The sequence below is a fragment of the Herpailurus yagouaroundi genome, unplaced genomic scaffold (genome assembly GCF_014898765.1).
Source record: "Herpailurus yagouaroundi ecotype Mexico unplaced genomic scaffold, PumYag 194, whole genome shotgun sequence".
In the NCBI taxonomy this organism is placed as follows: Eukaryota; Metazoa; Chordata; class Mammalia; order Carnivora; family Felidae; genus Herpailurus; species Herpailurus yagouaroundi.
In genome coordinates, this window is record NW_024412425.1 from 3765944 (window position 1) to 3791261 (window position 25318).

At 52.8% G+C, this 25318-nt stretch overlaps 4 protein-coding genes across 6 annotated transcripts in view; 1 reads left to right on the plus strand and 3 right to left on the minus strand.

Moving 5' to 3' along the window:
- Window positions 1-143: 143 nt before the first annotated feature.
- Window positions 144-8789, minus strand: TBCB (tubulin folding cofactor B). The gene is made up of 6 exons (XM_040446009.1): window positions 8594-8789; window positions 7966-8109; window positions 4514-4610; window positions 3649-3840; window positions 588-660; window positions 144-415 (listed from the first exon to the last, which is right to left on the minus strand). The coding sequence occupies exons 1-6, from the start codon at window positions 8705-8707 to the stop codon at window positions 301-303; spliced, it is 735 nt and encodes a 244-aa protein (XP_040301943.1). The 5' UTR covers window positions 8708-8789; the 3' UTR covers window positions 144-300.
- Window positions 8790-9040: 251 nt separating this feature from the next.
- On the plus strand, window positions 9041-10602 carry POLR2I (RNA polymerase II subunit I). The gene is made up of 6 exons (XM_040446010.1): window positions 9041-9426; window positions 9505-9559; window positions 9891-9964; window positions 10053-10127; window positions 10230-10281; window positions 10495-10602. Exons 1-6 carry the CDS (start codon window positions 9368-9370, stop codon window positions 10555-10557), a joined length of 378 nt encoding a protein of 125 aa, XP_040301944.1. The 5' UTR covers window positions 9041-9367; the 3' UTR covers window positions 10558-10602.
- On the minus strand, window positions 10593-13143 carry OVOL3 (ovo like zinc finger 3). The gene is given in 4 exon segments (XM_040446011.1): window positions 10593-10853; window positions 11307-11508; window positions 12260-12343; window positions 12345-13143. Coding segments are annotated over 4 exon segments (666 nt in total). The 5' UTR covers window positions 12495-13143; the 3' UTR covers window positions 10593-10623.
- A 4090-nt stretch (window positions 13144-17233) lies between these two features.
- WDR62 (WD repeat domain 62) overlaps window positions 17234-25318 on the minus strand; it is a 45410-nt gene continuing 37325 nt past the window's right edge. For 2 of the 3 annotated variants that reach the window (XM_040446014.1, XM_040446013.1), the window contains exons 21-32: window positions 25126-25178; window positions 22572-22790; window positions 21284-21411; window positions 20857-20960; window positions 20408-20506; window positions 19991-20125; window positions 19602-19713; window positions 19349-19490; window positions 19208-19268; window positions 18391-19044; window positions 17675-17832; window positions 17234-17594 (exon numbers count right to left, since the gene is read on the minus strand). In XM_040446014.1, the coding sequence (XP_040301948.1) occupies window positions 17319-17594; window positions 17675-17832; window positions 18391-19044; window positions 19208-19268; window positions 19349-19490; window positions 19602-19713; window positions 19991-20125; window positions 20408-20506; window positions 20857-20960; window positions 21284-21411; window positions 22572-22790; window positions 25126-25178 (2141 nt within the window). In that variant the 3' untranslated portion in view covers window positions 17234-17318. The remainder of the gene's footprint in view (window positions 17595-17674; window positions 17833-18390; window positions 19045-19207; window positions 19269-19348; window positions 19491-19601; window positions 19714-19990; window positions 20126-20407; window positions 20507-20856; window positions 20961-21283; window positions 21412-22571; window positions 22791-25125; window positions 25179-25318) is intronic. The other variant, XM_040446015.1, reaches the window with a different exon arrangement.

A 25318-nucleotide genomic window follows, 5' to 3' on the forward strand; every position in this document is an offset into this window, starting at 1 on the left:
AAAAAATAGTCTCATGGGCCCCCAGCTACTAGCTAAGGGATAAAGCTTCATCTTGCCCAACCTCTACTTTACCCACCTCCTATTTCACCCTCACCCAGACAGGCACCTCCAATCCCTCCTATTATCATCAAGTCCTCCAAAACTTCCCGGTTTCCAGCAAATTTAATGCATGAGTCTCAAAAGTCAATGACAAGGTGAATAAAATAAAAATGGGCTCAGGAAATAGGGCCATGGGCACACACAGGGAAGGGCAATAAGAAGTCGAGTTAGTTGGAGCAGGGGGATGCCTCTCCTTGGGTGTCACATCTCATCCAACCCGTAGTCTTCCTCGGGAAAGTCCCCCACTGTCACAACCGATGGCTTGACGAAGGCACCGTACTTGGCCTGGCATTCGAAGTAGCGTTTCCCATTCACGCTGCAGGGCATGATGAGGGAGGCAGTTGTCAGAGGGGCCCCCACACGGCTCCCACCCCAGATGCTAAGATGGACAGGCTCACCGTATGCACTTAGACACAGAAGCACACATACGCATGTACAGACACGGGCACAGACACACACACAGATGGCTGAACCGGACCACGCATTACCTGCCATCGTTTTTCCCTAGTGGCTCATCATAGCGGACGCCAATCCAGTAGCCACGCTTGAATTCTGTGAGTCCTGCCCAGGGAGGAAATTCCAACAAAACCTCTGAATCACTCCAGATTCATGCCTACCCACTGAGTATAAAACCTGTCCTGGCAAAAACCACCCAGGACCATCTCCATCTCCTGCCCAAACTAATACAGTAGCCCCGTTCACTGGTCTTGCTGTTCCTAGCCCGGATTCCCTATTTACTCAATACCCCCAGTCAGAGGAGTCTTTCTAAAAATCTAAAGTAAACAGCACTGCTACCTTGCCCTAAATTCCTCAAAGGCTGCCCATCCCACTCAGCATAAAATCCACACTGCTTATAAACAAACTTTTTTTAAGTTTGTTTTTTTTTTTTTTTAAGTTATTTATTTAACTTAGAGAACAATAGGGGTAGGGGCAGAGAGAGAGAGGGAGTTAGAGAATCCCAAGAAGGCTCTGGACTGTCAGCACAGAGCCAGATGTGGGGATCAAACTCACAAATCATGAGATCATGACCTGAGCCGAAATCGAAAGTCAGACACTTAACTGGTTGAGCCACTCTGGCGACCCACAAATGATTTTTGACAAGGGTACCAAGACTATTCAATGAGGAAAGAATAGGCTTTTCAACAAGTAGTTCTGGGACAACTAGATATCCACACGCAAGAGAAGGAAGTTGGACTCCTATCTCACATTACATACAACAATTAACTCAAAATGGGCCTAAGACCTATATGTAAAACATAACACTATAAAACTTTTAGAAGAAAATACAGGAGTAAACCTTTGTGACCTTACATTAGGCACTGGTTTCTTAGATACAATACCAAAAGCATAAGCGACAAAAGAAAAAATAAATTGGACTTCAAAAAAATTAAAAAATGTTATGCTTCAAAGGACACTATCAAGAAAAGTAAAAAGGCAACAGACCCCCAGAATGCGAGAAAATATTTGCAAATCATGTATTTCATAAGGGAATTGTATGTAGAATACGTAAAGAACTCTTAGAACTTATGGGCTGAACTGTGCCAAAATTCACTGTTGGCACCCTAACCTTCAGTACCTCAGAATGTGACTGTATTTGGAGACTGGGTCTTTAAAAAGGTGATTAAGTTAGTTAAGATTAAGTGAATCTGATCTGACTGGTGTCTTTGTAAGAGGAGGAAACATTTGGACACACAAAGAGACACCAGGGATGTGCCCACACACAGAGGGAAGACTATGTGAAGCCACGGCAAGAAGGCAGCCATCTGCAAGCCAAGCAGAGAGGCCTCGGAAGAAACCAAACCTGCCAACGCCTTGATATTGGGACTTCAGCCTCCAGAAATGAGAGACATAAATTTTTGTTGTTTAAGCCACCCGGTGTGTGGTTACTTTGTTATGGCAGCCCCAGAAAACTAATACACAACTTAACAACAAAAACTAAACAATCCTTGGGGCGCCTGGGTGGCTCAGTAGGTTAAGCGTCTGATTTTGGTTCAGGTCATGAACTCAGGGTTCATGAGTTTGAGCCCCGCGTCGGGCTCTGTGCTGACAGCTCAGAGGCTGGAACCTGCTTTGGATTCTGTGTCTCCCTGTCTCTCTGTTCCTCCCTCACTCACATTCTGTCTCTCTCTCCCTCTCTCTCTCAAAAATAAATAAATATTATTAAAAAAAAAAACTAAAAACAAACAACCCAATTAAAAAATGGGCAAAGGATCTGGACAGTTCTCAAAATAAAATAAATATGGTTAATGTCATTAGCCATCAAAGAAATGCAAATTAAGCCCATAATGCTGTCCCATGTCATAGCCACTAAAATGGCTATAATTAAAAAGACAAACAATAAGTGTTGGTGAGGATTTGAGAAACTGGAGCCCTCACACACTGCTGGTGGGAATACACATGGTGTAGCTGCTGTGGAAAACAATGTGGTAGTTCCTCAAAAGGTTAAACAGAGTTACCATGGGACCAACAATTCCACTCCTTTGTGTAGAAACATGAAAATATGTGCCCACACAAAAACTTACACAAGAAAGTCCACAGCAGTATTTTTCATAATAGACAAAAAGTGGAAAGGACCCAAACATCCATCCACTGAAGAACAAGTATGTAAGATGTGGTATAGCCAATCAATGTGGTAGTATCTGACTATAAAAAGAAGTGAAGCATTGATACACACTACAACACAGATGAATTTTGAGAACATTATGCTAAGTGAAACAAGCCAGTCACAAAAGACCATGTATTACATGGTTTACATGATTCCATTTACATGGATTACACATATTATATGATTCCATTTATATGAAACATCCAAAATAGGCAGATCTATAGAGAGAAGATCTGCCTAGGACTGGGCGGGAGTGGGGGCGGGGGTGAACAATTCTGTGAACACACTTAAAACCGGTGAATTGTGTACTTTAAGGGGATAAGTTTTATGGTATATGAATTATATCTCAATAAAGCTGTTCTAAAAAAAAAAAACCCCACACTGCTCTCCACTGTCTTCAAGGCCCTGCACGGTCCAGCCTTGCCCATGTCCAGACCTCACTTATTACGTCTCATCTCATTTCCTCCCCACTAGCCATGCTGCCTCAGACAGGCCCAGCCTATTCTTGCTCATGCCCTTTGCACTCACTATGCCCTCTGGCTGGAACACTCTTCCCCCTTTCACCCTTGCCTTCAGACAATCCTTCCCCTAGGAAGCCTGCTGGATCACTCTCGAGGAAGGTTCTGGTACTGCCTCTCAGCTCACACAGCCACCCCAAGCTTCCCACATCCCTGCCCTCATCACTTTGGCCTGTGCCTTCCCCATCTCAGCCCCGACACTGTGCCATGTGCTTTCACCTCAGAACTAATCCCTCTGGCCTCTGCCTCCGCCATCACAACTCACATTGTTCTGCCTCTGCTTCCCACTTCCCTGCCATGAACACTCTGGGCTGTCACTGTCATTGCTGGGTCAGTCTCCCCTACTGCACTGGGATCTCCTCGAGGGCTGGGTCCCCAGCACTGTCCATCCCAGGGCAGGGCAGAAGGCCTCAGTGGGCCACGTACCTACATACATGACGGTGCCCCGGCGAGGGGGCTGCCCAGGCGCCCGCACTTCACAGCGGCTGCCCACAGAGATGGCACTGGCCTGGGTCTTCTCCTCGTTCAGGCGCTGGGTGGCCTCGGCCTCTTGCTGTGCCCGCTCCTCTTCATTGTATCGGCCTAGCTTGCTGCGCTTCAGGAAGGAGCGGACGGAGTCTTGAGAGTGGGGTGGGGGACAGGGTTAGACATGGTTTTCCTGGTGTGGCCCCTGGCCTGATGAGATAACCTTCCACCCACACAGAACCAACATTCAGAGAGAAACTCTTCTGCTCTGAGTGTTGGAGGGCTACTGCCCAAGCCCCCCAAATCTCCCACCATAGCCCTGGCTTCTCCCCAGAACCCCTGGGGCCTCCCCATAATCCAGAACCTAAAAGGAAGATGCCTGCTTCCAGTCATGGTATCACCCCTTCTTCCCATGTCCCTTCAGTATTACATTCCCTCTGCCCAGCCTCTCCTTGTCTTACCATTCTTACCAGTGTCTACACATTCTGATCTGTTCTGCTCATGCCCCCATGTGATAACTCACTACCTCCCCCCACATTAACCCTCCCTCCCAGACTTCCCTCTCAGGCCGTCTGCCTGCCTACATTCCCTCACATCTCCCAGCACCTATTCATACCCCACACTTGTGCCCCTACAGCTGTTCCCCAAACCCCATCTGTCCACACACCAACCTTATCCATGCCCTCTACTCGCCCAGGTCTGTGTGCCTGCACTGATCACACCACCGACCTCCTCCCAGTGTCCCTGTCTGCCCCCCAACCTCTGCCCACCCACAAACACTCCCTCTGGCCCCCATATGCCCTCATCCATCGTTATGTGCCTGTACCTTGCCTCTGGTCATAGGCTTCTTGTGAGATCTGGTATTTCTCCACCTTGGACACATCCTCATACTCCCCAAGGCGGGCACCACTGTGGTCAATGACCTATAGTGAGGGGAGGGAGGTCAGTGGGGATAAGGTCTGGACTGGGAGGCTTGGGATGCTGGGGGCAGGGGGCTGTACATTGAAGTATTCCCTAGATTTAAGTCTCTCTGTCTTGGAAAAACCACATTCCTTTACTCCTTTACCCTCACCTTTACCCAGACCTTCTCCCCTCTCCTGAGCCTAGCAGAAGGGATGAGAACAAGTGTCCACACTGGCCATCTCCCGTTCTTCACCCCCACCCCTCCTTAGAGGCTGGATCTTCCCCCAGACAATCCCCACATGGTGCCACCACCATCAGTGATGATCTCTAAGTCACTGGAACTGAAGGGCAGAGCTCAGGTCTTCCTCACAAGACTTTTAGGCAGCACATCTGTCCTCTCTGGGCCTCTGGGACCCTCCTAAGCTGGCCCCAACCTCCAGACTCTGAAGCATCTCTTCCTGTACCACCCCCAATATTCATTCACTCATTGCTTGCTAAGCTCTTCCACAGCACCCAGCTGGGCTCTGTGCTGGGTGCTAGGGACACAGTGCAAAAACAGATAAACCCTTGCCCTCAAGGAGTGCTCATTCTGCTGGGATACCAACCATAAACAAACATGTGCATGCATTACACCAGGTGACGACAAGCTCCTATGTAGATAAATACCACAAAGAGGTTTAAGGAGCATGAGAGGGTGGTCAGAGAAGGCTTCTGAAAGGAGGGGATGTCTGAGCCAAGGCCTAAAGGCTAAGAAGGAACATATGGCACCAAGTCTCGGGTGCAGAAATGTCCTTAACCCTTTTCAGGAATAGCATGGAAGCCATCATGGCTGAAGCGGAGACAGACAGGGAACAGTGGAGACACAACAGATCACTACAGACTTTGGCTTTTACCCAGAATAAGTAAAAGCTAGGGGCATCTGGCTTTGAGTAATGAGAAAAAGCCATGGGGCATTTTACCCAGGGGAGGCCCTGGGCCAGGAGGGCCCGACTTGATTCAGGGCATCACAGGCTCCCTCTGGCTGCAGGTGGGCAGCAGACTGAGGGGGGCCAGGGACAGGCTGCTGTGGTGTCCAGGAGAGGGAGGATGGAGGCTGGGCCAGGGCAGGGGTTGTGGGGGAGACAAGTGTAGACTCTAGACAGATTTTGTAGGTGGAGTCCACAGGATTTGCTGTTGGATGGGATGTGGGTGTGAGGTAAAGAGAGGGGTCAGCAAAGACTCTAAGGTAGTTTGGCCTGAGCCATTGGCCTAACATAGCAAAATAGAAATGGCCCTTATCTCTGGTCAGGATCACTATGAATTTCTACTTTGTGTATTAAGGACTTTGTAAGTTTGAGGTTACTATTATTTTAAACAACACATATATGTTAAACATATAATTTTTTTCTAAGTAAACTTTATGCCCAATGTGGGGCTTGAACTTACAACCCTGAAATCAAGAATCATATGCTCTACCGACCGAGCCAGCCAGGCATTTCAAATACAGGTAATATTCATAAAGAGGAAAATAGTGTAAAACAAATTCTCTAGAGGCTCCACTTCTGGGAAACCTTTCTTTTTAAAAAAAATTTTTTTTAAACATTTACTTATTTTTGAGAGACAGAGAGAGGCAGAGTATGAGCAGGGGAGGGGCACAGAAAGAGAGGGAGACACAGAATTCTAAGCAGGCTGCAGGCTCTGAGCTGTCAGCACAGAGCCCAACGCGGGGCCTGAACTCACAAACTGCGAGATCATGACCTGAGCCGAAGTCGGACGCTCAATCAGCTGAGCCACCCAGGAGCCCCTGGGAAACCTTTCTTAAATGACCTCAGAAGTTAGAGGCCTGTCTACACCTGAACGCATGTGTGAAAACCTCCTGTTTGAGGATGGCCCTATGCCATCCTATGCCTGACCCACTAGCATCTGGAGGCTGAGGCTGCCTGTGTCAGCCCAAAGTCTCAGTCCTGTGGGCCCAGCAGTACCCTGACCAGTTCCCACTATGATCCGGTACCTACCACACCACCTGGACTATGGAACCAGCCTCCTCCCTGGTCTCCCTACTCTGCCTGTCTTCCCACACACAAAGGGAGCCTGTGAGCACCTGGGTCACACCAGGACCCTCCTGGCTCAAAGCCCTCCCCTGGCTCTCACTTCCTCCTGCCAAAGGAGAGGCCACTCCTCAGTGCCTCTCCCTAACTGTGCTCCCTTCCACCTCAGTGTTTGCACATGGTGTGCTCTTTTGCTGGAGTGCTCTTTTCCCTTTTTCAGTTAATTCTTCCTATTCTTCAGGACTCTGCTCAGGCATCACCCTCTCCAGGAAGTCCTCCCAGTACCGGCTCTCCCAGCTCTGTGATCTCTTCCTATATGGCCTTCATGTCTCTGACATTTCATATTTGTTCCTATGAATATTTAGCTAACATCTACCTCACACACTGTACAGAACTAAAACAGAGGCCTCTTCAGACTTGGCTCACAGCTATACCCCTGGCATAACACAGAGTTATGGACCAGTTCTCTGAGCACACTGACTTGCAGAGTCATGCAGACTGAGGTGATAATTCTAACTACAGTTCATCCTTAGGAAAGTAAATTCCATCCTGAAGCTGTTTTGTCTTCTGCAAAATGGGGTTAATTACACCATCTTCCAAGTCTTATTTTATGGACTCAGCTCAGTATTCAACAATGATTCACTGGGCATCTTCTCAGTACTAGGCATTATTCCAGGTGCTGGAGGAAATGCACAGTATGTCACAGGGTGCTAGGAGCTAAAGACAAAAATCAAATAAAATGGAAAAGAGAAGAGATTTAAATTTTATACTGAGGTCAATGAAGGCCTCACACTTGGAGGGTGACATTTAAGTAAAGACTGGAAGGGAGGAGTGAGCCATGTGAAGCCATATAAAAAAGAACCACTTGCAAAGGCCCAGAGGTGGAACCCACCTGGGATGCTGGGATGTCTGAGGAATAAGGGGAGGAGAAAGGATGATGTGAGTTGATGAATGCAGAGGTCCTCAACTTCTCCCAACATGTCCAGTCTCATCACTCACCCTGACCCACCCCACACTCTATACCTCTGTACACTGTTCCCCCCACCTGGCATACCCCTCCCACCCCTTACCCTAAGTCACCTTTCCTCATCCTTCAGGTCTCAGCTCAGGCGTCCCTTCCTTCAAGAAGCCCCTTCTCATACTTCCAGGAGTCAGGCACCTCGCTGGGCATCCCCAGTCCCCTGGGCTTTGCCCACACCACTCTGGCTGTCACTGTCCCGTGATGGCTCTGTCTCTCTCCATGCAGGACTGGGGGCTCCATGAAAGTAGGGCCTATCTTGGTTATCACACAGGGCAACGTACAGCAAGTATTTGTTCAACAAATAAATAAATGGTGGGGAGGCCTCACGTGGATGCGGCAGCCGTCGTCTACGGGGTATGAGCCCAGCAGTGCATCCTCCTGATCCAGCTTGCTGTAGAACTTGTCGTCAGCTCCATACAGCTCCAGTTCCATGCAAGAAGCAGGACTGCCCACCACCAGCTCTAGTTTACACTGCGCAGGGAGCAGTCGGTGAAAGGCTGTCAGCGACCCCACCCTCTGCCCTGGGGCTCCACCCCCTCTCCCTTTTTAAGGTACGTACTTGCAAATTAATTTTTTTTTTTTTTTTAAGTAAACGCTAAGCCTAACACGGGGCTCGAACTCACGAACCCGAGACCAAGAGTCGCGGGCTCTACCAACTGAACCAGTCGGGAGCCCCGAGGCTCCACCCCTTGTAACAATAACCATTACCCCATCCTTGCTCCTCTAAGACACAATTTAGGACACACCTGGTTATCTTTGGTCATGCCCTATGCAACCTCTGATTTTCCTGGCATCGTCCCCAATTTCTGAATACTCAGACTCCCTCTGGGCCCACCCAGCCGGGTCCCGTCCCCAATCTGTCCAACCTCTGTTTATATCTGGTCCCTCCTCGCGTTCGGAAAGCCCCTCCATTTCTTCCTTGCCCCGCCCCCGGGCCCCGCCCCCACGGCCACACCTTGAACTCAGCTATGGTGAGGCTGCGACTGTACCGCTTCTCAGAGCGGAAGCTGTTGAGAGAGCTGCTGATGAAAACGGTCACTGTGGGCGCCGACAAGCCCGTCACCTCCATCTCGCCGCTTCCTGCCGGGGTCCGCAGCCGGGTTAGTCGCCTCACACCGGCTCCGCAGCCGCCGCCGCCGCTTCTGGGATGTCAGCCCCTCCCCCTGCTCACGACCTAGCCAATCCATGCTCTTCCCCAAGCAGGATCCGCCAATCGCCGCTGTCTCTTTTCCACGCCAGGAAGAGGGATCTCCCTTGTTCTTGGGTAGCCCCAGCCAATCCTGAGAGGTCTTCCATGTGCGCAGTTCTTCCAATAGCAGCCCGGGAAACGGCCCAGGCGGGAGAAGGGTGAAGCCCAGGGGAAGGACTGGCAGGAGGTACTCCATCCGCGCATGTGCACTGGTCTTCAGCCTGCAAAGAGCCGTGGCTTCATTTATGGTCGGCGCTTTGCAAATGACGTGAAGCATCGTATTCCTGGCTCTCGTACCATACTGTTCTACAAACTGGGGAAGTAAGGCCCAGAAATTGGAAGCAGTTACTGCAGAATATAAAAAAACTGAAGCAAGTTATTAATCGAACCTCGGAGCACAGAGACAAGCACAAAGCAGCTGGAAGCCAGAGCATGTGCGCAGCTCCGCCCCTCTCTTGGCGAAGCAACTAGGCTTGATCCTTCCCGCGACCGGTCGCGCGGTGGAGCAAGCGCGGAAGGCTTGGCGGGCGGTGCGTAGCTATGGAACCGGACGGGACCTATGAGCCGGGTTTCGTGGGTATTCGATTCTGCCAGGAATGGTGAGGCCGGGGCTGCGAGTGTGTAAGGGGGGCAAGTAGTGGCCCCAGGACTGACCTCTGTCTCCTCCCTCCCCACAGTAACAACATGCTTTACCCCAAGGAGGACAAGGAGAACCGCATTCTGCTCTACGCGGTGAGCACGAGCCCACGGAGCGCCGGGGTCTTTCCAGAGGGATCCACCTGTTCCCAGTGTGACCCCATCTTACTCCACATGACCCTTACTTCTTTTTACGCCCCTTACGTGTTTTGGTCTTGCCTCCTGACTGTCCTACGAGTGAACCCCCACTGTCTTGTCCATCCCCGAGGTGATTCTCGGTATACCCCATTATACCAGCTTCGAAACTCCATGCTGTAGTCATTCCTGACCTCTGGGGAAAACCCAGCCTTCCCTTCCAATCCCTTCCGAGACCTCCCCGTAAGCCCTTTCCCGCAACCCCTTTCCCGCAACCCTTGCCCTTTCGTAGTGCCGGAATTGTGATTACCAGCAGGAAGCCGACAACAGCTGCATCTACGTCAACAAAATCACGCACGAAGTAGAGTGAGTGGCAGGACTCAGAGCCTGGGGAAGGGGTTGTTGGCTTGAGAGACCTGGTCTGGGCATGATTATTCGCCCTCTGTTCCCTCAGCGAACTGACCCAGATCATCGCTGACGTGTCCCAGGACCCCACGTTGCCGCGGACCGAGGACCACCCGTGCCAAAAGTGAGCGCGCCGTTCATATTGGGGATGGAGAGTGGCTCGTCCTCACCGGGTGAAGGGAGGAGGGAAGGGGATGGTAGGCTGAGTGGCTGACTGCCCTCTCAGGTGTGGCCACAAGGAGGCGGTGTTCTTCCAGTCACATAGTGCCCGTGCCGAGGTGAGTGACAGGAGGAAGGCTTTCTGGGTATCCCAGGCTTGGTTCTTACCGGGGGTGGGGATACCAACATTTGGGGGAACCCTGCCCTTCCTGGCGTACTGAGCTGGACCATTACCAATGGGGAAAGCCCCTTTGCCTGTTGTCTTGGGGTGAGGCTCTGCTGGACGGAGGTTCCATGTTGTACCCTTCCTAACTGGACAACCTTTCTGCCAGGACGCCATGCGCTTGTACTATGTGTGCACGGCCCCACACTGTGGCCACCGCTGGACGGAGTGAATCATCCTTTCCCACGTGTAATAAATACTGTGTTCTGTGCGTGCATTTCCTGCATTTATTTGCCTCTCATGTGTTGTGTGGGTGCACAGTCTCAACACAGTGCAGGGCACGGTGCTGCACATAGGTGTCAGGCCGCGAGCATGTGAAGCCACAGTCCTCACACACATGCAGCTTCTCCCGGCGCTCACGATAAGCGTAGCTGGCTGGCTGCCCGTGCACCTTAGCAAGATGAGCTTCAAGTGAGCAGCGCTGAGTAAATGCTTTCCCACAAGCTCCACAGCGGAATGGCCGGATCCCTGCACAGGTGGGCAGAGGGGGAGAGGACAGACAGGACAATGGCCTCCAAGCTAAAGTCTCCCCACCTTAACCTCCATGAGCATTCCCCCATTCCTATTCCAAGTTGTCCGGACTCCTCGGTCTGTCCCACCATCTTCTACCTCCACCTGCTACAAACAGGACCAGATACCTGTGTTCCCACCCGCCTCATCAGGATATTCCTTCCCCAGGGGCGAAGGAGGAGGCTTTACCTTGCACCTTCAATCTAGATCCATGTATCCACTACTGTCCTCGTTGTTCACGCCTCTACCCTCGCGTCACCATACACCCACCCGACTGGGATCAGTCTGATGGCTGAGTCTCCACCCCATATACACAAACACCGGAAACTCCATATCCTGGGCACCTTTCTCCATTTCATCCCAGACCCTCCCGGGACCCAGCTGCCCTTCTCTGTCCCTGCCACTCCTCACCAGTGTGAGTCCTCATGTGGCGCTTGAGGTCGAAGGCATCGTGAAAGCCCTTGCCACAGCAGCGGCACACGTGGCGGCGTGCAGGGCTGTGGCACTTGAGGTGCCGTGTCAGCATGCGCTGCAAAGGGAAGGCCTTGGGGCAGAGTGGGCAGCCAAGTGTCCCAGGGCCCCTGGGAGTGGAGGCCAGACTGCCCTGCATAGGCTGTGGGAGGGACATGGGAGTTAGACCCCCTGGCTGGAGCAAATGGAAAAACTAGAACCAGGAACCAAGGAGGTCTGGGAAGGCCAGAGACTGCCTGCTATTCGTGTGCAAATGCCACCCTGTCTCCGAGGCCTTCCCTGACCCCCATTGCCTTTACCTTGCTTTATTTCTCCGTTTATACATCTCCCAACATGACATTTTTCTAGTTTTCTAGTTTTTTTCTTGTCAAGCCCCCAACAGATTATAAGCTCCAGGAAGGAATTTTTGTCTTATTCTTGCTAAATAGCAATTGCCTAAAACAGTTCCTGGCTTTCAATAAATACTGAAATAATCTGTCACCTTTATCTTCTGGCTAGTGTTTTCCTACTTCCAGGGCATGCACAGCTGAATATCCCTTCTGAGAGTCCCTAGTCTTCCCCCATCCTTGCTCCTGTCACCTTGTCTGATCCTGACATAAAGGAAATCACCATCCACTTGGCTTGAATCTTGTTCTGCTCCCACTGGACAGAGAGATCTCAGGATAGGAAATGTGGCTGCCCAGCTTAGGGAAAGGGTGCCTGGGATGAAGCCTAACATCTCTACCAAGAAAGCAAAGGCATTTCCAGCAGTGAGAACAAAAGGTGGAAAGGTCTTGAGGCTGGGGGGGTGGAGGGGGCATGAGCAAATGGGCTCAAGGGAATGAGAGGCAGTCAGGCTGAGAGTGGGCAGGGATGAAACGAAGCAGGGTCTTGTGGTCCAGCTGCAGACTCACCGCTGCCCAAGAGTCCCCAAGGCCAGAAGACTGGTGTGCTGATGGGCCCCGCTGGTTGCTGCAGTCTGAGGAGAGAAGCCAGACACAGTGATGCTTTGTGTCTTACCTGCCCCTCGCCTCCAGGCCCAGTGAGGGGCCCACCTGGGACATAGGCATCTCCCCGGAGCTGGTCAGGCAAGTGGCCCCAGTTGGATGGCTGTGGACGCCGACTCCTGACCAGGAAGACACGGGGCATCACCTCCCGGAATGGTGAGATGGCACTCCACGCACGACTGCCTCCTCCACCTGCGGTCACACCCCAGCCCCAGGATGACTAGGAGGGAAGAGGGAAGGGAAGGGGGAGCCACAGAGGACCTGCATTCTCTTCATGCAAATTTTGTGACAAGCCCAGGGACTTAGCTGGCTCTAGTTACCTCTGCCTCAGATGGGACCTACCATTCCTCCCCCTTCTCCTACACCAGGTTCCTGAGGGCACTCTCCAGCCACCAGGGGCAGCCAAGTGCTGGGACCCCCCAGAAGGTCAAGCAAGGGCAAGATTAGAGCCTAGCTAGCTGCTGCATGTGGGGAAAAGAAAAAGAGACTCCAGGAAGGCTGTCTTCTCAGAGTAGCAGCTGGGCCAAGGACCTGAGGGGTCTGTTTGCCAGGCAAATCAGTCACCACCGGACATCCAACAACCTGCTTGGTTATTCAAATCACAGCAGCTGTCTGAGAAGCAGGAGAGGGGGGTGGTGGCTGTGATTGCTTGCCCCAGAGGGTGGAGGAACAGCAGGGTCCAGTAGGTAAGGACAAAGTGAGGACACGGGCTGTGTATCTTCCAGCAGGAAGCTCCACCTCTGATTATTAGATGCCAAGAACTGATGTTCAGCCAGAAACACTGTTCAGATGTAGCAGATTTTTTTTTTAACGTTTATTTATTTTTGAGACAGAGAGAGACAGAGCATGAATAGGGGAGGGGCAGAGAGAGAGGGAGACACAGAATCCGAAACAGGCTCCAGGCTCTGAGCAGTCAGCACAGAGCCCGATGTGGGGCTCGAACTCACAGCCTGTGAGATCATGACCTGAGCTGAAGTCGGACACTTAACCGACTGAGCCACCCAGGTGCCCCCAGATGTAGCAGATTTTAAAATATTGGTGTGTTAATAGTCCAGCTCCTAGTGATTGCCTGGGACACCACTCCCCCCCTCTCCCACAGTCCAGGAACCAAAGGGGGTCACGTGACACAGCCAGGAGCTCCCAGAACCCCACCCTAACACTCTGTCCTGTGTTCTAGACTGATCATTGTCTCACCCCTTAACCACTGGTTAAGGATTTTGAATATTCTCTGTGCAGTTACTTTCTCTCATTTATCCACTCAGCAATTTCCTGAACTCTAGCTATAGGCCAGATCTAGCTCAACGTTAAAAATGAGCACATAACTTAGTCCATGGAGGAGACAGACCCACCAGTGACAACCCAGAATGACCAAGGCTATGATGGGGAATGCACAGGCAAAGTGATCCAAACAGTAATAGAGAAAACTCAGGGAGCTCATGGGAGCCCAGAAGAGGCTCCCGGTCCAGCTTAAAGGTTCAGAGATGACTGTCTGGGTGTGAGCCCTGAAGGAAGATAAGGTTTCAGGTAAAAGGGAGGGTGTTCCAGGCAGAGAGAACAGTCTATATAAAGGCTTGGTGGTGAGAGGAGCATTATTTCATTTCTTCACATTCCCTGAGAGTCAGTCCTGCTCATTCATTTGGGGCAGCAAGGGAGGCAGAGTTTTTCCACTTTACCTCAGCAGGACCCAGACAAGTTGCTGAGCCTCGGTTTCTTCATCTGGAAGATAGAACTAATGTGTCTCCCTTGGCTGGTTTGTGTCAGAGGCCTATGTAGATCATGTGGGGAGAATGCTTAGCATGCAGCATATGAACAGGGTGGTTGTTAGGAAGTCTTGAGAGGTGGTTAGGCAAGCATCGGAGTTTCAGTCAGCCCATCTGTAAAATGGAATTTTCAGTGTCTCCATCTCACAATTGTTGGATTTCGTGCAGCCATGACTGGTGTGTCCGGCACAGGTCTGTCAGCCCAGTATCTGGGATCTGTCCAGCATGGAGTACAGGGTGCAAGTTGCACTGAAGAATGAGCTGGCAAATGGTTAGGTGGAGCCATTTTGTCTCTTTCAGGTGCCCAGTTCTCCGTGCCCAACAGCATGTTTCAGGGCAACTGGTTCCTGTGTCATTGAAAACACATTAGGGAAGAAATCCGGGGCTGGGTGTCTTTATTTTCCCTAAGGCCCTTTCTGTCCCCTTCCTCCCTGCTCTGTGTCCTGGGAGACTGACCTGGGTGGACCGCATCATCTGGGTTCCTGTGCCCCCTGGCTCCCAGGATTTTGACAGTGGGGAGCCCCACAGATGATGGGGGAAAGGATTCCTCCAACTCTCCCCCTATGGAGTTGCCAGGGACACAGCTTCCCTAGGACAGCCCTCTCTCCAGTATCGGCTCTTCTGGTTTCCACTTGGCTCCCTTGCACCTCAAGGCTAGGGTGGGAGGAACAGCTCACCTCTGGTGCCAGCTCAGGGTACTGTACCAGCCCTATGATTTCCCTGTTCCCTGCCCACTTCTTTGCAAATGATCCCTTTACTAAACTCTCTGAAATATCCCATGTGAACATGCTGTCCTCTTCCTCCTGGGACCCTGTCAGTCCACAAACCACACTCACACACATTCATCAGCAGTGGTTTCTTAACCAGCTGTTTTGTTGAGGAGAGAAAGTCTGGTCCTTCTAGGGCTGAAGAGCTTGGCATTGGGAAGTGGAGAGTGGCAGGCACCCTGGGTCCTCCCTACCAGCCCAGCCTCCTATTGTGCTGAGAGAACCCAATTTTGTTTGAGCAGCCACATGCCCAGGACAGGAGAGATGGCTGGTCCAAGAAAATGAAAGCAATCTCCATTCCTCTTGCCTGCAATCGCTCTGAAAGGGGAGGTGTCTAGGGAGGCTTAGCACTGTTCTCACTATGCTGGTGGCTGCCTTCCTTCATGCCTTTGTTCCTGGCTGGGTAGGTGTACTGCTGAGGGCTGGCACAGCAGCCATGTTACAGCTATGAGAGAGCCCACTAAGCTGGAGGGCAGAACTCAAGACTCAGGGGTTAATGGAGCAGGAACATAGTCAAGAGTAGCAAATGTCCCTACAGCTTGGAACCCTATAAGCCAGTGATTTGCTACTAGGGAGTTGAAGGCTTAATCATGATACAGGGTGGGAGGGGTACATTCCATGAGGGGCACGACTCAAGACGGTCCTCTGGGTGTCCGGGGGCCTGGATGCCAAGCTTCGCATCAGGGATCTTAGGTGACTGTGGCCAAGCTAGGCAGAGGCAAGGACAGTGGGCCCCAGTGGTCTGGGCAGGTCCTGTGGGGCTGGGCAGGTCAGGGAACCTCCCGTCAGAGGTCCAGCCCACCTGAGTCCTGGACCTCCTGGGCTCCCTGGGGCAGGAAGAGGGAGCTTTGAGAAATAACACCTGACATCTCAAATACCAAGCCCAGGCATCCTATTTGGGGGGAAAATTGTGTTGTATTTCTTGGATTTAAATGTTGTGAAACAAGGCCCTGCCCCCTGGAGCCCTGTTCTTCCTCCCATCTCCTCTCCTGGCTCACTGCATTCCTTACACATGTATTTCATCCCCCCCATGGGGCATTTGCATCCACTGTTGTCTGCCTGGATACTTTCCCAAGATGCCCACATGACCCGTGCCTTCTCTCAAGCCTCAGCTCAAATGTCACCTCAGAAAGGCCTTCCCTGACCCATCAGCCAAGCCAGCACAGTGACATCTTAATTCCGGTTTTGCTCTCTAGAAGGCTAATGCCGTGAGGGCAGATGCTTTGCTTATCTTGTCTTGCTCCTCACCCTACCCCTCACACACAGAACCGACACAGGTACCCGGCAGGATTTTTTTGAACTGCACAGTTGATTCTGATGCGTGTAATTGTTTATGGAGACAGCACAGGGCCATGTCTTTATGCTGAAGTGTCTGGCTCTGCCACCAGGCAAGCCTAGGTTTGAGTCTGAGCTCTGTGGTACCCTGGACAAGAGTGGGTCTAAGCTTGTTTCTAGTGGGCCATGACCACCAAACAGAGCAGAGAGGAACTCAGGCAAGTGGTGGTTCAGGCCACAGCAAGCCACATGGCGGGGCTGTGCTTTGGGCGAGGACCCTGCCCTTGCTGGCTTCCTTTTTAGAGAGAGTTGGGACAGCAGGGACTTTTGTGGTCACAAGAGTGGCCTTCTTGGCAGACGCGCCACACGGCCAGATGCCTGCTGCCTAGGGAAGCTGGTACCAGAGCTGGGAGCTCATGGGACGAGTCTAGTTGTAGTCCTCCTGCTGGGGAAGCTACTTGTTCCAGCTGCTAGATGGACTGGCCATGCTGCCCCAGTGTCCAGTGAGTGAGCCTGCTGGTCCATTTCCCCTGCTGTAGTTAGGGACAAAAGCCTGGACCTCACAGGATCCAGCTGGGCTTGGCCTAGGGACCATGAACCAGTGGCGTGGCAGTGTGTGTACCGGGAACCATGGTCTGGCACACGGCGATGGCAGTGGCTCCAGTGGGTTCTTGGGTACCAGTAGGGGGCAGAGAGGAAGGGCTGGCGGCTCCTTGGGGAATAGCTGGGCCTCACTGGGCAAGGACAACAGACCCCACAGCAGCTCAGAGGGCTACGTAGGCAATATGGATCCAGGTGCTGGGATCATTATTGCGGTTCCCAAATTTCTTGGGAATGTTGGTCCCATCGATGGAGTCCTGAAACAAGGCAGGGAGGGCACTGGGGCTGATGTCCCCCAGGTGAGACAGGAAGAGGAAGGGCAGGTGAGGCTACAATGCTAGGCCAACACCTGCTGCATACAAATTTCATCCCTTCCAAAGTTTATCCGCTCATGTTCCCTGGGCTGGTCTCCTCCCTACCCTCCTTCCCCGCATCCACCTCAAGGGGGCTTTGTGGATGCAGACAGGCACCAGGAACCATTCCTCTAAACTGTCAGTTTATTTGCTTAAAATGTCTATTTCTTCAGAAGCAGCAGGGCTGTAGTGGAGAGCAGGCTCCTGGCCCTCAATCCCCCCGTGCCTTCCTCCGCACAGCCTGCACCAGCAGCTCCGAGTAGTGTTCCAGCAGGGCATGCAAATCTGGGCTGGCCAGGGGGCACAATGTAGGTGGGGAGGAGGACCTTGGGCTGGGCTGGACTTGGGCCACATCAGTTCCAACCAGCCAGTCACTGGCTTCTAACTGGCTATGGATCCAAACAAAGGTGGAGGCCAGTTCAGTCCGTGCCTGCTGCTGCTCACTGCTCACCTCGTCACGGGAGACCATCTGCAAGGGGGTACCAACCTTGTCAGGGGTTCCTCAGTCCAGGCAGTCCGGCCCCCTCACCCCCCAGCCCTCTCCCCTGACCCTGGGGCTTGGCTCACCACGTTGTAAAGGTCCAGGGCTTCCTGGAAGGCAGTCTGCAGTCTGTGCACGATAGTACTCACAGTGCTCAGGTCTAGGCGAGCTGAGGGCGGGACCCTGGCTGGCACCCTAGGCTCCTCCCAGTGTCCAAGGTTGCCCTGGGCCAGACTGAGTGCATCTGGGGGTAGGGTAGAGGGGACAGAGTGAGAAAGGCACCTCCTCTTTCTAGCTGGTCTAAGAGAGGCTGGGGTGGCTGGGCTGATCCCAATTCTTATCCCTCTGCCTGGAACACTTCCCTCAGTCCCTCAGGCTCCCTTCCCTCCCCTCCTGCAGGACTCTGCTCAAATGCCCCCTTCTCCCTGAAGCTTTTCTCATTATCCTGCTTAAAACTGTAACCATTGCCTGTCCCCCCAGCCCCCAATCCCTAAACCGTTTCTCTTATTTCTGTCCTTAGCACACAACACTTTGTGAAACATTTAACATTTTCCTTTACATTTAGTCTGGCCCCAGTTAAGGTGTCAATTCTTTGCAGTCTTGTTGACCGCCAGGCCCCACGCGTCTAGGGTCTAGAACAAAGCCCAACATATACGAAGTGCTCACTAAATATTTAAGTAAATGAATGAATGAATGGCACAGCCCCTGTGGCTGGGTCAAGCACCCACCTTTGGAGCCAAGCCACCTGGTACATGGGCTGAGCTTGGGGGACAATCCCATGTCCCAAGAGTGGTCAACTCACCAGGGGTTGTCTCCAGGACGGAGGTGATGCTGCCAGGGACCCCAGGCCTGGCCTCTGGAAGTGGGGTGCTGTTGGGGTGGGCAGGGGTATTGAGGGGCTCAGGGGCCAGGAGCCTTGGGAGAAAGGTGGATTTGTGGAGCCCCAGGGTGCTTGCATCCACGGGGCTGGAGGCCGAGAAGGTGGCTGTTGCGATGGTGACACTGGGCTGGGTGGCCACAGGTTCCACTGGGGAAGGGGGTAGCAAGAGCCTGTCACAGATGCTCGACAGGGTCAGCTTCAGACTCGCCCGGGCCTCATGGTTGCCCCAGGAGGGCAGGACAGGTTCTTGGCCCTCACTGTTAGAACTGAGTGCTGCCGTGGTGGGGTTGGCCTGGAGCTCCTGGCCCAGGGATGCCAGCTCCCCGACTGATGAGGGCCTGCGGAGGGGCCTGGCCAGCTCAGCCAGCACAGGGCCCTCACTGTCCTCGAGGGAGATGCTGCGTGACATCTTGGCACGGGAGCTGGCAGTGGCCTCCATGTATGAGTGGATGGAGGGGCTGTGGACACCCTGAGCCAGGCCTGGAGTGGGCAGGGCTGTGGGTGTCGAAGGCTTCCTGTCGGTGGGCAGCACTGAGGAGGAGGGGGCACAGGGTGCCAGACCTGTGAGGCAGGGGGCTGTAAAGGAAGCAGCTGCTTCACTCTCACGTCCCACTGTAGGGCTGACAGATAGGGGCCCACCCCAGGTGGCTTCAGGGTCTGAGTAGACCCTGTCCATCCCCACTGCCCCGTGGCTCAGATGGGCATCTGGGGTTGTTTATCTGTGGATGGGAGCACTCACTCAGTGGGCACCAGGCCTCTAGGATCTCAACGGGCTCCTCAGGCTTTTTCCCAGGGGGGACCTGCAAGCACAGCCATGAGGTTAGGACGAGGCCTCTGGACTCCCAGCCCCAAGTCCTGGGGGAGCGGCCCCAGTACTCACGTTGGTTCTGCCTGGGGAGGTGTGGCCAGCGCCTGCTCTCGGGGGCTCTGCTCTGGGCTGACTGCCCCCAGGGTCCGTGAGTTTGACCTCTGGGGACTTCACAAGGTGCCGGGGCAGCCGGGCAGGGAAGGTGTGGGTGAACCTGTGGGAAGGAGACCAGGTGGTTGTGGCTGTCCTGGGGGTTGTTGAGGGGACGTGGCCCCGCCCTAGGGGACAGAGTTGGAAGGTGGGGTGGGGGTTCACCAGCTCCTACCTGGATGTCTTCTGGAGGCGTGAGAGGAACTGGGCTGAGATGCTCAACCGGGGATTGAAGAAGTCCTCAGTCTCAGAGGCCTCCAAGTCTCTCAGGGATCCATGGAAGAGCTCTAGGGGAAGATGCCAGGGGAGCCCTCAGAATCCCTCCAGCCACCCAGCCCTGGACCCAGAAAGACCCGCAGACCAGCAGGTGGACCCTTAGAAACGCCTTCAGTCGACCACACACACACACGCCTTGGGAGCAAACGCAGCTCGGAGAAGAGCCTGTGCGGCTCTGTCCTGAAGATAAAATGTAAGCCCTTCTGCCCCCTTGCCAGCCGTGGAGGCTCCACCCTGTGACACCCGTGCTGTGCCCAGTGCTGGACGGCCGCCCAGGCACCGCCCTACCCTCAGAGTGAGCATCAGTGAGAGTCTCGAAGTGCTGGCGGAGGAACTTCTCCTGCTCAGGGGTCTGGGGCAGGGAGCTGTTGGATATGCCTGGCACCTCGGGCTGGGACAGCTCTTCTGCGGTCCCTGGGCATCCTGGGGAGAGGCGAAGGGGAGGCGAGAAGGCGGGCAGAAGAGAACTGTCAACACCATGAGTCACGGCAGACGCCCAAACATGCCAGACACTTAACAATGGAGAAAGCTGGACTCGCCCGTCACACACCCTGCTGCCACTAGGCCGAGAGGCTAATGGCTCTGTCTCCTGGTTGAGGACACTGACACTTAGTGGGCACCGAGTGCAGGGCCGACGTGGGGAGAGTGGTTATATATCATGACCATCCCCACGCGCTGCCCGCCCCACCTCTGGCCCTTGCTTACCCGGTGTGGGGGGCAGCATCAGGTCTGGCTCTGGCCGTGGAGGGGAGGAATGGATGGTGGCGAAGCTGCACTCCAAGTCGGCCTCTGACTCCCCCGAGTCTGGAGGAGCAGAGCAGGAGTCAGGAGCCCAAAGCTAGGCCCCTAATGGGTGAGTCAGGTAAGTGGCTCAGGCTCCCAGGGCTTCAGTTTTCCCATCTGGATGATGGGGGTGATAATACCCGCCCTCCATTTGTAAGGACCAGCAAGTTTACACTTCAAGGAAAGGGTAGAGCTGGGCTCCTGCCAGTGGGCAGTTGGGCTCCAGAATCCTCAGGTACCAGCAGGGACAATGTCTGTCTCTGTGATAGACTGAGCTTCAGGAAGACTGAGTCAAGGTCACCACAGATACTCAGAAAGGGGCCTGGCTGGACGGACAAACTACTGCAGGGTCTCTACTGGCCCCCACTCACCCTCAGGTGGGCTCTGATCCTTGGAGCTGATGGAGGAGACCCTGAGGGAGGCGTCTCCTTGCTGCTCTCCGGGCCCCGCCTCGGTCGTCTTCATGCAATACTTGCTGCAGCGCCAGTGGAGGTGGGGCAAATGAGCGAACACACTCATGTTAGTATACAGTGGCCCCCCACCCGAACCCCTACACATCTGCACCCTGTTCCCACTGGGAGCACTGCTCGTCTCTCCTCTGCAAAGGCTCCCTGCACCTTCTGCCTGGAACCAGGGAAGCTAAGGCTGTGGCTGAGGCTGCAGGGCCAGGCTCCTGTGCCCCTCAGACCTTGCAGCCCTGCCCCACAGGCCCACTGGGAGAGCGGGGAGCAGTTCTTCCAGGGCATGCCTGTAACCCAGGCTTCTTCTAAAGCTTCCTTTGGTGCAAAGGAGACCCACCTGTCTGTCTCTGTGACCGTCACTTCTGCCTCCAGGGAGTAGACGATGAGCTCCCTGTCCTCAGGGGACTCCCTCTGTAGGGGCAGGAAGGAGGGATGCCCACAGCCATCCTCCTGGGGACTCTCCAACTGTGGGATGAAGACAGCACAGCCGTTTCAAGCAGCTACGGCAACCAGGGCCCTTTGCAAGCCACCAGGTGTTCCGCCAACACCAGTGAGAACAGTGAAGATGTCGGTCATGATGGCAGCCCCCACTGCCGGACACTCATTTTGAGCCAGGGCCTGGGCCAAGTTATGTGCTCATCTTGAGTTCATTCTATGCTCCTCCCACATGATCACCAGCCCCTTTACAGATAAGGAATCAATATAGCTCCAACCCTCTAAGATTCTGTCTCTATGGAGTTCAAGAACACGCAAACTAATCTTTGGTGGGAGGTCAGAAGGCTGGTTGCCTCTGCAGGGAGGGGGTACTGATTAGGAGGGGCACAAGAGGGGGTGTCTTTCAGGAGGTAGAAAATACTCTATTTTGGCTTGGGTGGTGGATACCTAAGTGCATACATAGGTAACAATTTGTCAAGCTCTTCTCCTCAAACAGCATAGGGTTTGTACACACAACTGTATGCGTATTATGCTACAATAGAAAAGAAAGTTTATACAATAGAATAAAAAGTAATTTTGTTTGGAAGATAAGAGAACAAGAGTTGAAGTTGCTTGAAGCACTTCTGAGGGCCCAGGCCCACTTCTTAGCACTGGATTCCTATCAAAGCCTTCTGAGAATGTTCTTCTTATGACCATTTTTTAGAGGTCTTTTTTTCTTGTTTTGTTTTGTTTTGAAGATTTTATTTTTAAGTAACCTCTATGCCCAACATGGAGCTCAAACGCACAACCCCAAGATTAAGAGTGCATGCTCCACTGACTGAGGCAGCCAGGCGCTTGAAAGCAGAAGCCCAGAGAAGCAAGCCTTGAGGTAAGTCATCACACAGCTAGGAAGGGGTAGGGCCAGGCCTCTACCTGCTCAAATACTCCCCAGCCAGGCACAGGCTTGCTCTTGGGCCCAAGCTTTTACCCCCCAAGTGACCCACCTCCCAGACTCCTGGTCTGCCCTGGAAAGTCTCACTTGCACCAGACCCAGGGCCTCACCCTCTTGCCTTCCACCATGTCATGTAATCACCTCGCACCCCTAGAGAGGGATACTCAGCCTCATTTTCAAAATAAGCATGCTGAGGCCCCAAGCCCTGGGTGGGCAGTCATGGTACAGGGTCTGCTGGCTGGGCAGGGGTGGTCTGTACCTCACTCAGCAGTCCCACCAGGCTCTGGGGCTCCACTGTATCCAGAATAGAGTCCTCCAGGCTCTCGGGCTTCATGGGGGTAAAGTAGCAATCCAGGTTCCGGGCATCCAGGATGGTCTTGAGGGGCTCCTGGTCAGCCCGCTCCGCCCAGCGGCCATGTGGTTTGTAGCTGCGCTTGGCATGGAAGGCTGAGCCATCTGCCACATCATCGTCTCCTAGCTGAGGGTGACAGGGGATGGTCAGGCAGCTAGCCAAGAGCTCACCAACTCCAATGGGGGACCAGGGACACCGCATGGACTCCATCCAGTCTGCATCCAGCTTTTTTTTTTTTAATGTTTTATTTTTATTTTTGAGAGAGAGACACAGAGTGTGAGCAGGGAGGGGCAGAGAGAGAGAGAGAGAGGGAGACACAGAATTCAAAGCAGGCTTCAGGCTCTGAGATGTCAGCACAGAGCCTGACGGGCTCGAACTCACGAGCTGTGAAATCATGACCTGAGCCGAAGTCAGACACTCAACCAACTGAGCCACCCAGGTGCCCCTCAGTCTCTAGGCTTTAAACACCACTCAGCAACAACTTCCAGATAAACATCTCCAGCCTGAAGCTCTCTGTTAAATTTCAGAAATACATAGGCAACTGCTCTACATCTGTATGGATTCCTAGTGATATTTCAAAGTGAACATGTTGAAAACAACTCCTGATCTTCCCCCCAGATCGGCTCCTCCTGAAGCCTTTCCTGTCTCAGTTATTCTGCTGCTCAGGCCCCAAACCTTGAGCTCATCTTTCATTCTTATGTTGTCCCTCATAATCCACATTGTATTGTTTTTTAATGTTTATTTATTTTGAGAGAGAGCAAGCGAGGGAAGGGCAGAGAGAGAGGGAGAAAAGAATTCCAAGCAGGCTCCAAGCTGTCAGCACAGAGCTTAACATGGGGCTCGAACTCATGAAACTTGAGATCATGACCTGAGCTGAAATCAAGAGTTGGACACTTAAACGACTGAGCCACCCAGGTTCCCCTCCACATTGTATTTCTTCAGCAGATTCTGTCAGCTCTGCCATCCGAACACATCCCCGATGTGGCCATTTCTCCCCACTGGTCCTGCCCAGCACTGCCTCCAAATAAGATTATAGCTTGAGAGACAGCGGAGGGTGGGTGTTTGAGAACTCAGGCTCTGGAGCCAGCCTGCCCATGTCTTGTACTTCCCATCTGTGTAACCCTGGATAAGTTACTTAACCTCTTTGGGCCTCAGTTTCTCCATCTGTGAAATAGTAATATGAAGAGCTCCTACACTTCAAAGGGGACTAAATAGATAATACATATAAAAGACTTAGAGCCTGTGCAGAATAAGTGTGCTATGAATATTTGTTGAATGTAACCCTACTTGTAGTATTCACTGATTAAGGGGAAGCCTGGGGTCTTGACAGACCTGGTCTGCAGGGGACGGGAAGGCAGGGAGGACTTCCCTGAGGAGCTAATAGGTTTTAATCTGAGGACTGGCATTATTCCTGAAATAAATCATCCAACCTAGGCTGTAGGATTCTGCTGCCTGCTTCTAACCCACCAGCTCCTAGCCTGCCCCTCCCCCAAGTAAACAATCAGCCATTCAATCATCTTGGTCCCTTTCTTTCTCTCACACCCAGTCATTTGGTTGCACCTTCAACATCCATCCAGAATCCAACCGTTTCTTCCCCCTGTTCCAGTCTCCAACCTCCTCTGTCTGGATTATCCCAACAGTCCCCTCCCGGTCCCCCACTTGCCCCTCATGTTCACACTTGCACTAGGTCATGGCCTTCCTCAACTCAGAGCCCTCCTTTGTCTCCATCTCACTCAGTGCCAGGGAGGGGAGAAATAAGTGGGGAGGACAATAAGGAATGTTTAGGGAACGCACCGCAGCCCACATAGTGTCATACCATCTGGCCCCCATTACCTCTCTGAGCCCCTCTCCCCACTCTCTGCCCCTCATTCACCCTCAACCCTGGCAGCTGGGCCTCCCTGTACTTCCTTGAACATGCGAAGCACAATCCTGCCGCATGGCCTTTGTCCTGCATACTATTCTCTCTGCCTGGAACATTCTTCCCCAGGATCTGCATTTCTCCCTTGCTTCAACTCTATTCAAATAGCATCTTCTCAGTGAGGCCTTTTCTGTTTATGCTAAAATTATTGCGCTTTCCCCCCAACACTTGTTATTTTCCTGAGATTCTCTCTTTTTTTCCTCCACAGACCTTATCGGCTTCCCAAATACTATACAACTTACCTGTTTAATGTGGATACTGTCCATCTTCCACACTAGAAAATGAGCCCATGAAGACCGACATTTTGTCTGCCTTGCTCACTGCTGTATCTAATGGTCAGAATAAGCCTGGCACAGGGTAGGTGTTCACTATGTATGTTATAGGAATGAAGGGCTGCCTAAGCTGAGACTGCAAGGATGATGGGGTTCTACATGGAAAGGACAGACCCAGAAAGGGAAACGGGCTCCCAGAAGAATGAAGAGCATGAAGGAGAGCACCCCTGCTTTGTCAGCCCTGGGTGTCCCGGTCTCCGGGCAGACTCACCAGCCGCTTTGCCCAGAGTGGCAGCTTGCCATTGGTCAGCAGACACCGAGGGTCTGGAGAGACATGTGGAATCCATGAAAAGAGAATAAATAACCCAATAGATAAACAGGCAACATATATAAAAACAGGCAATTCTCCAAAGACACATGTCTATAAGAAACACAGACATACCAAAAGATGCTCAAACTTAACT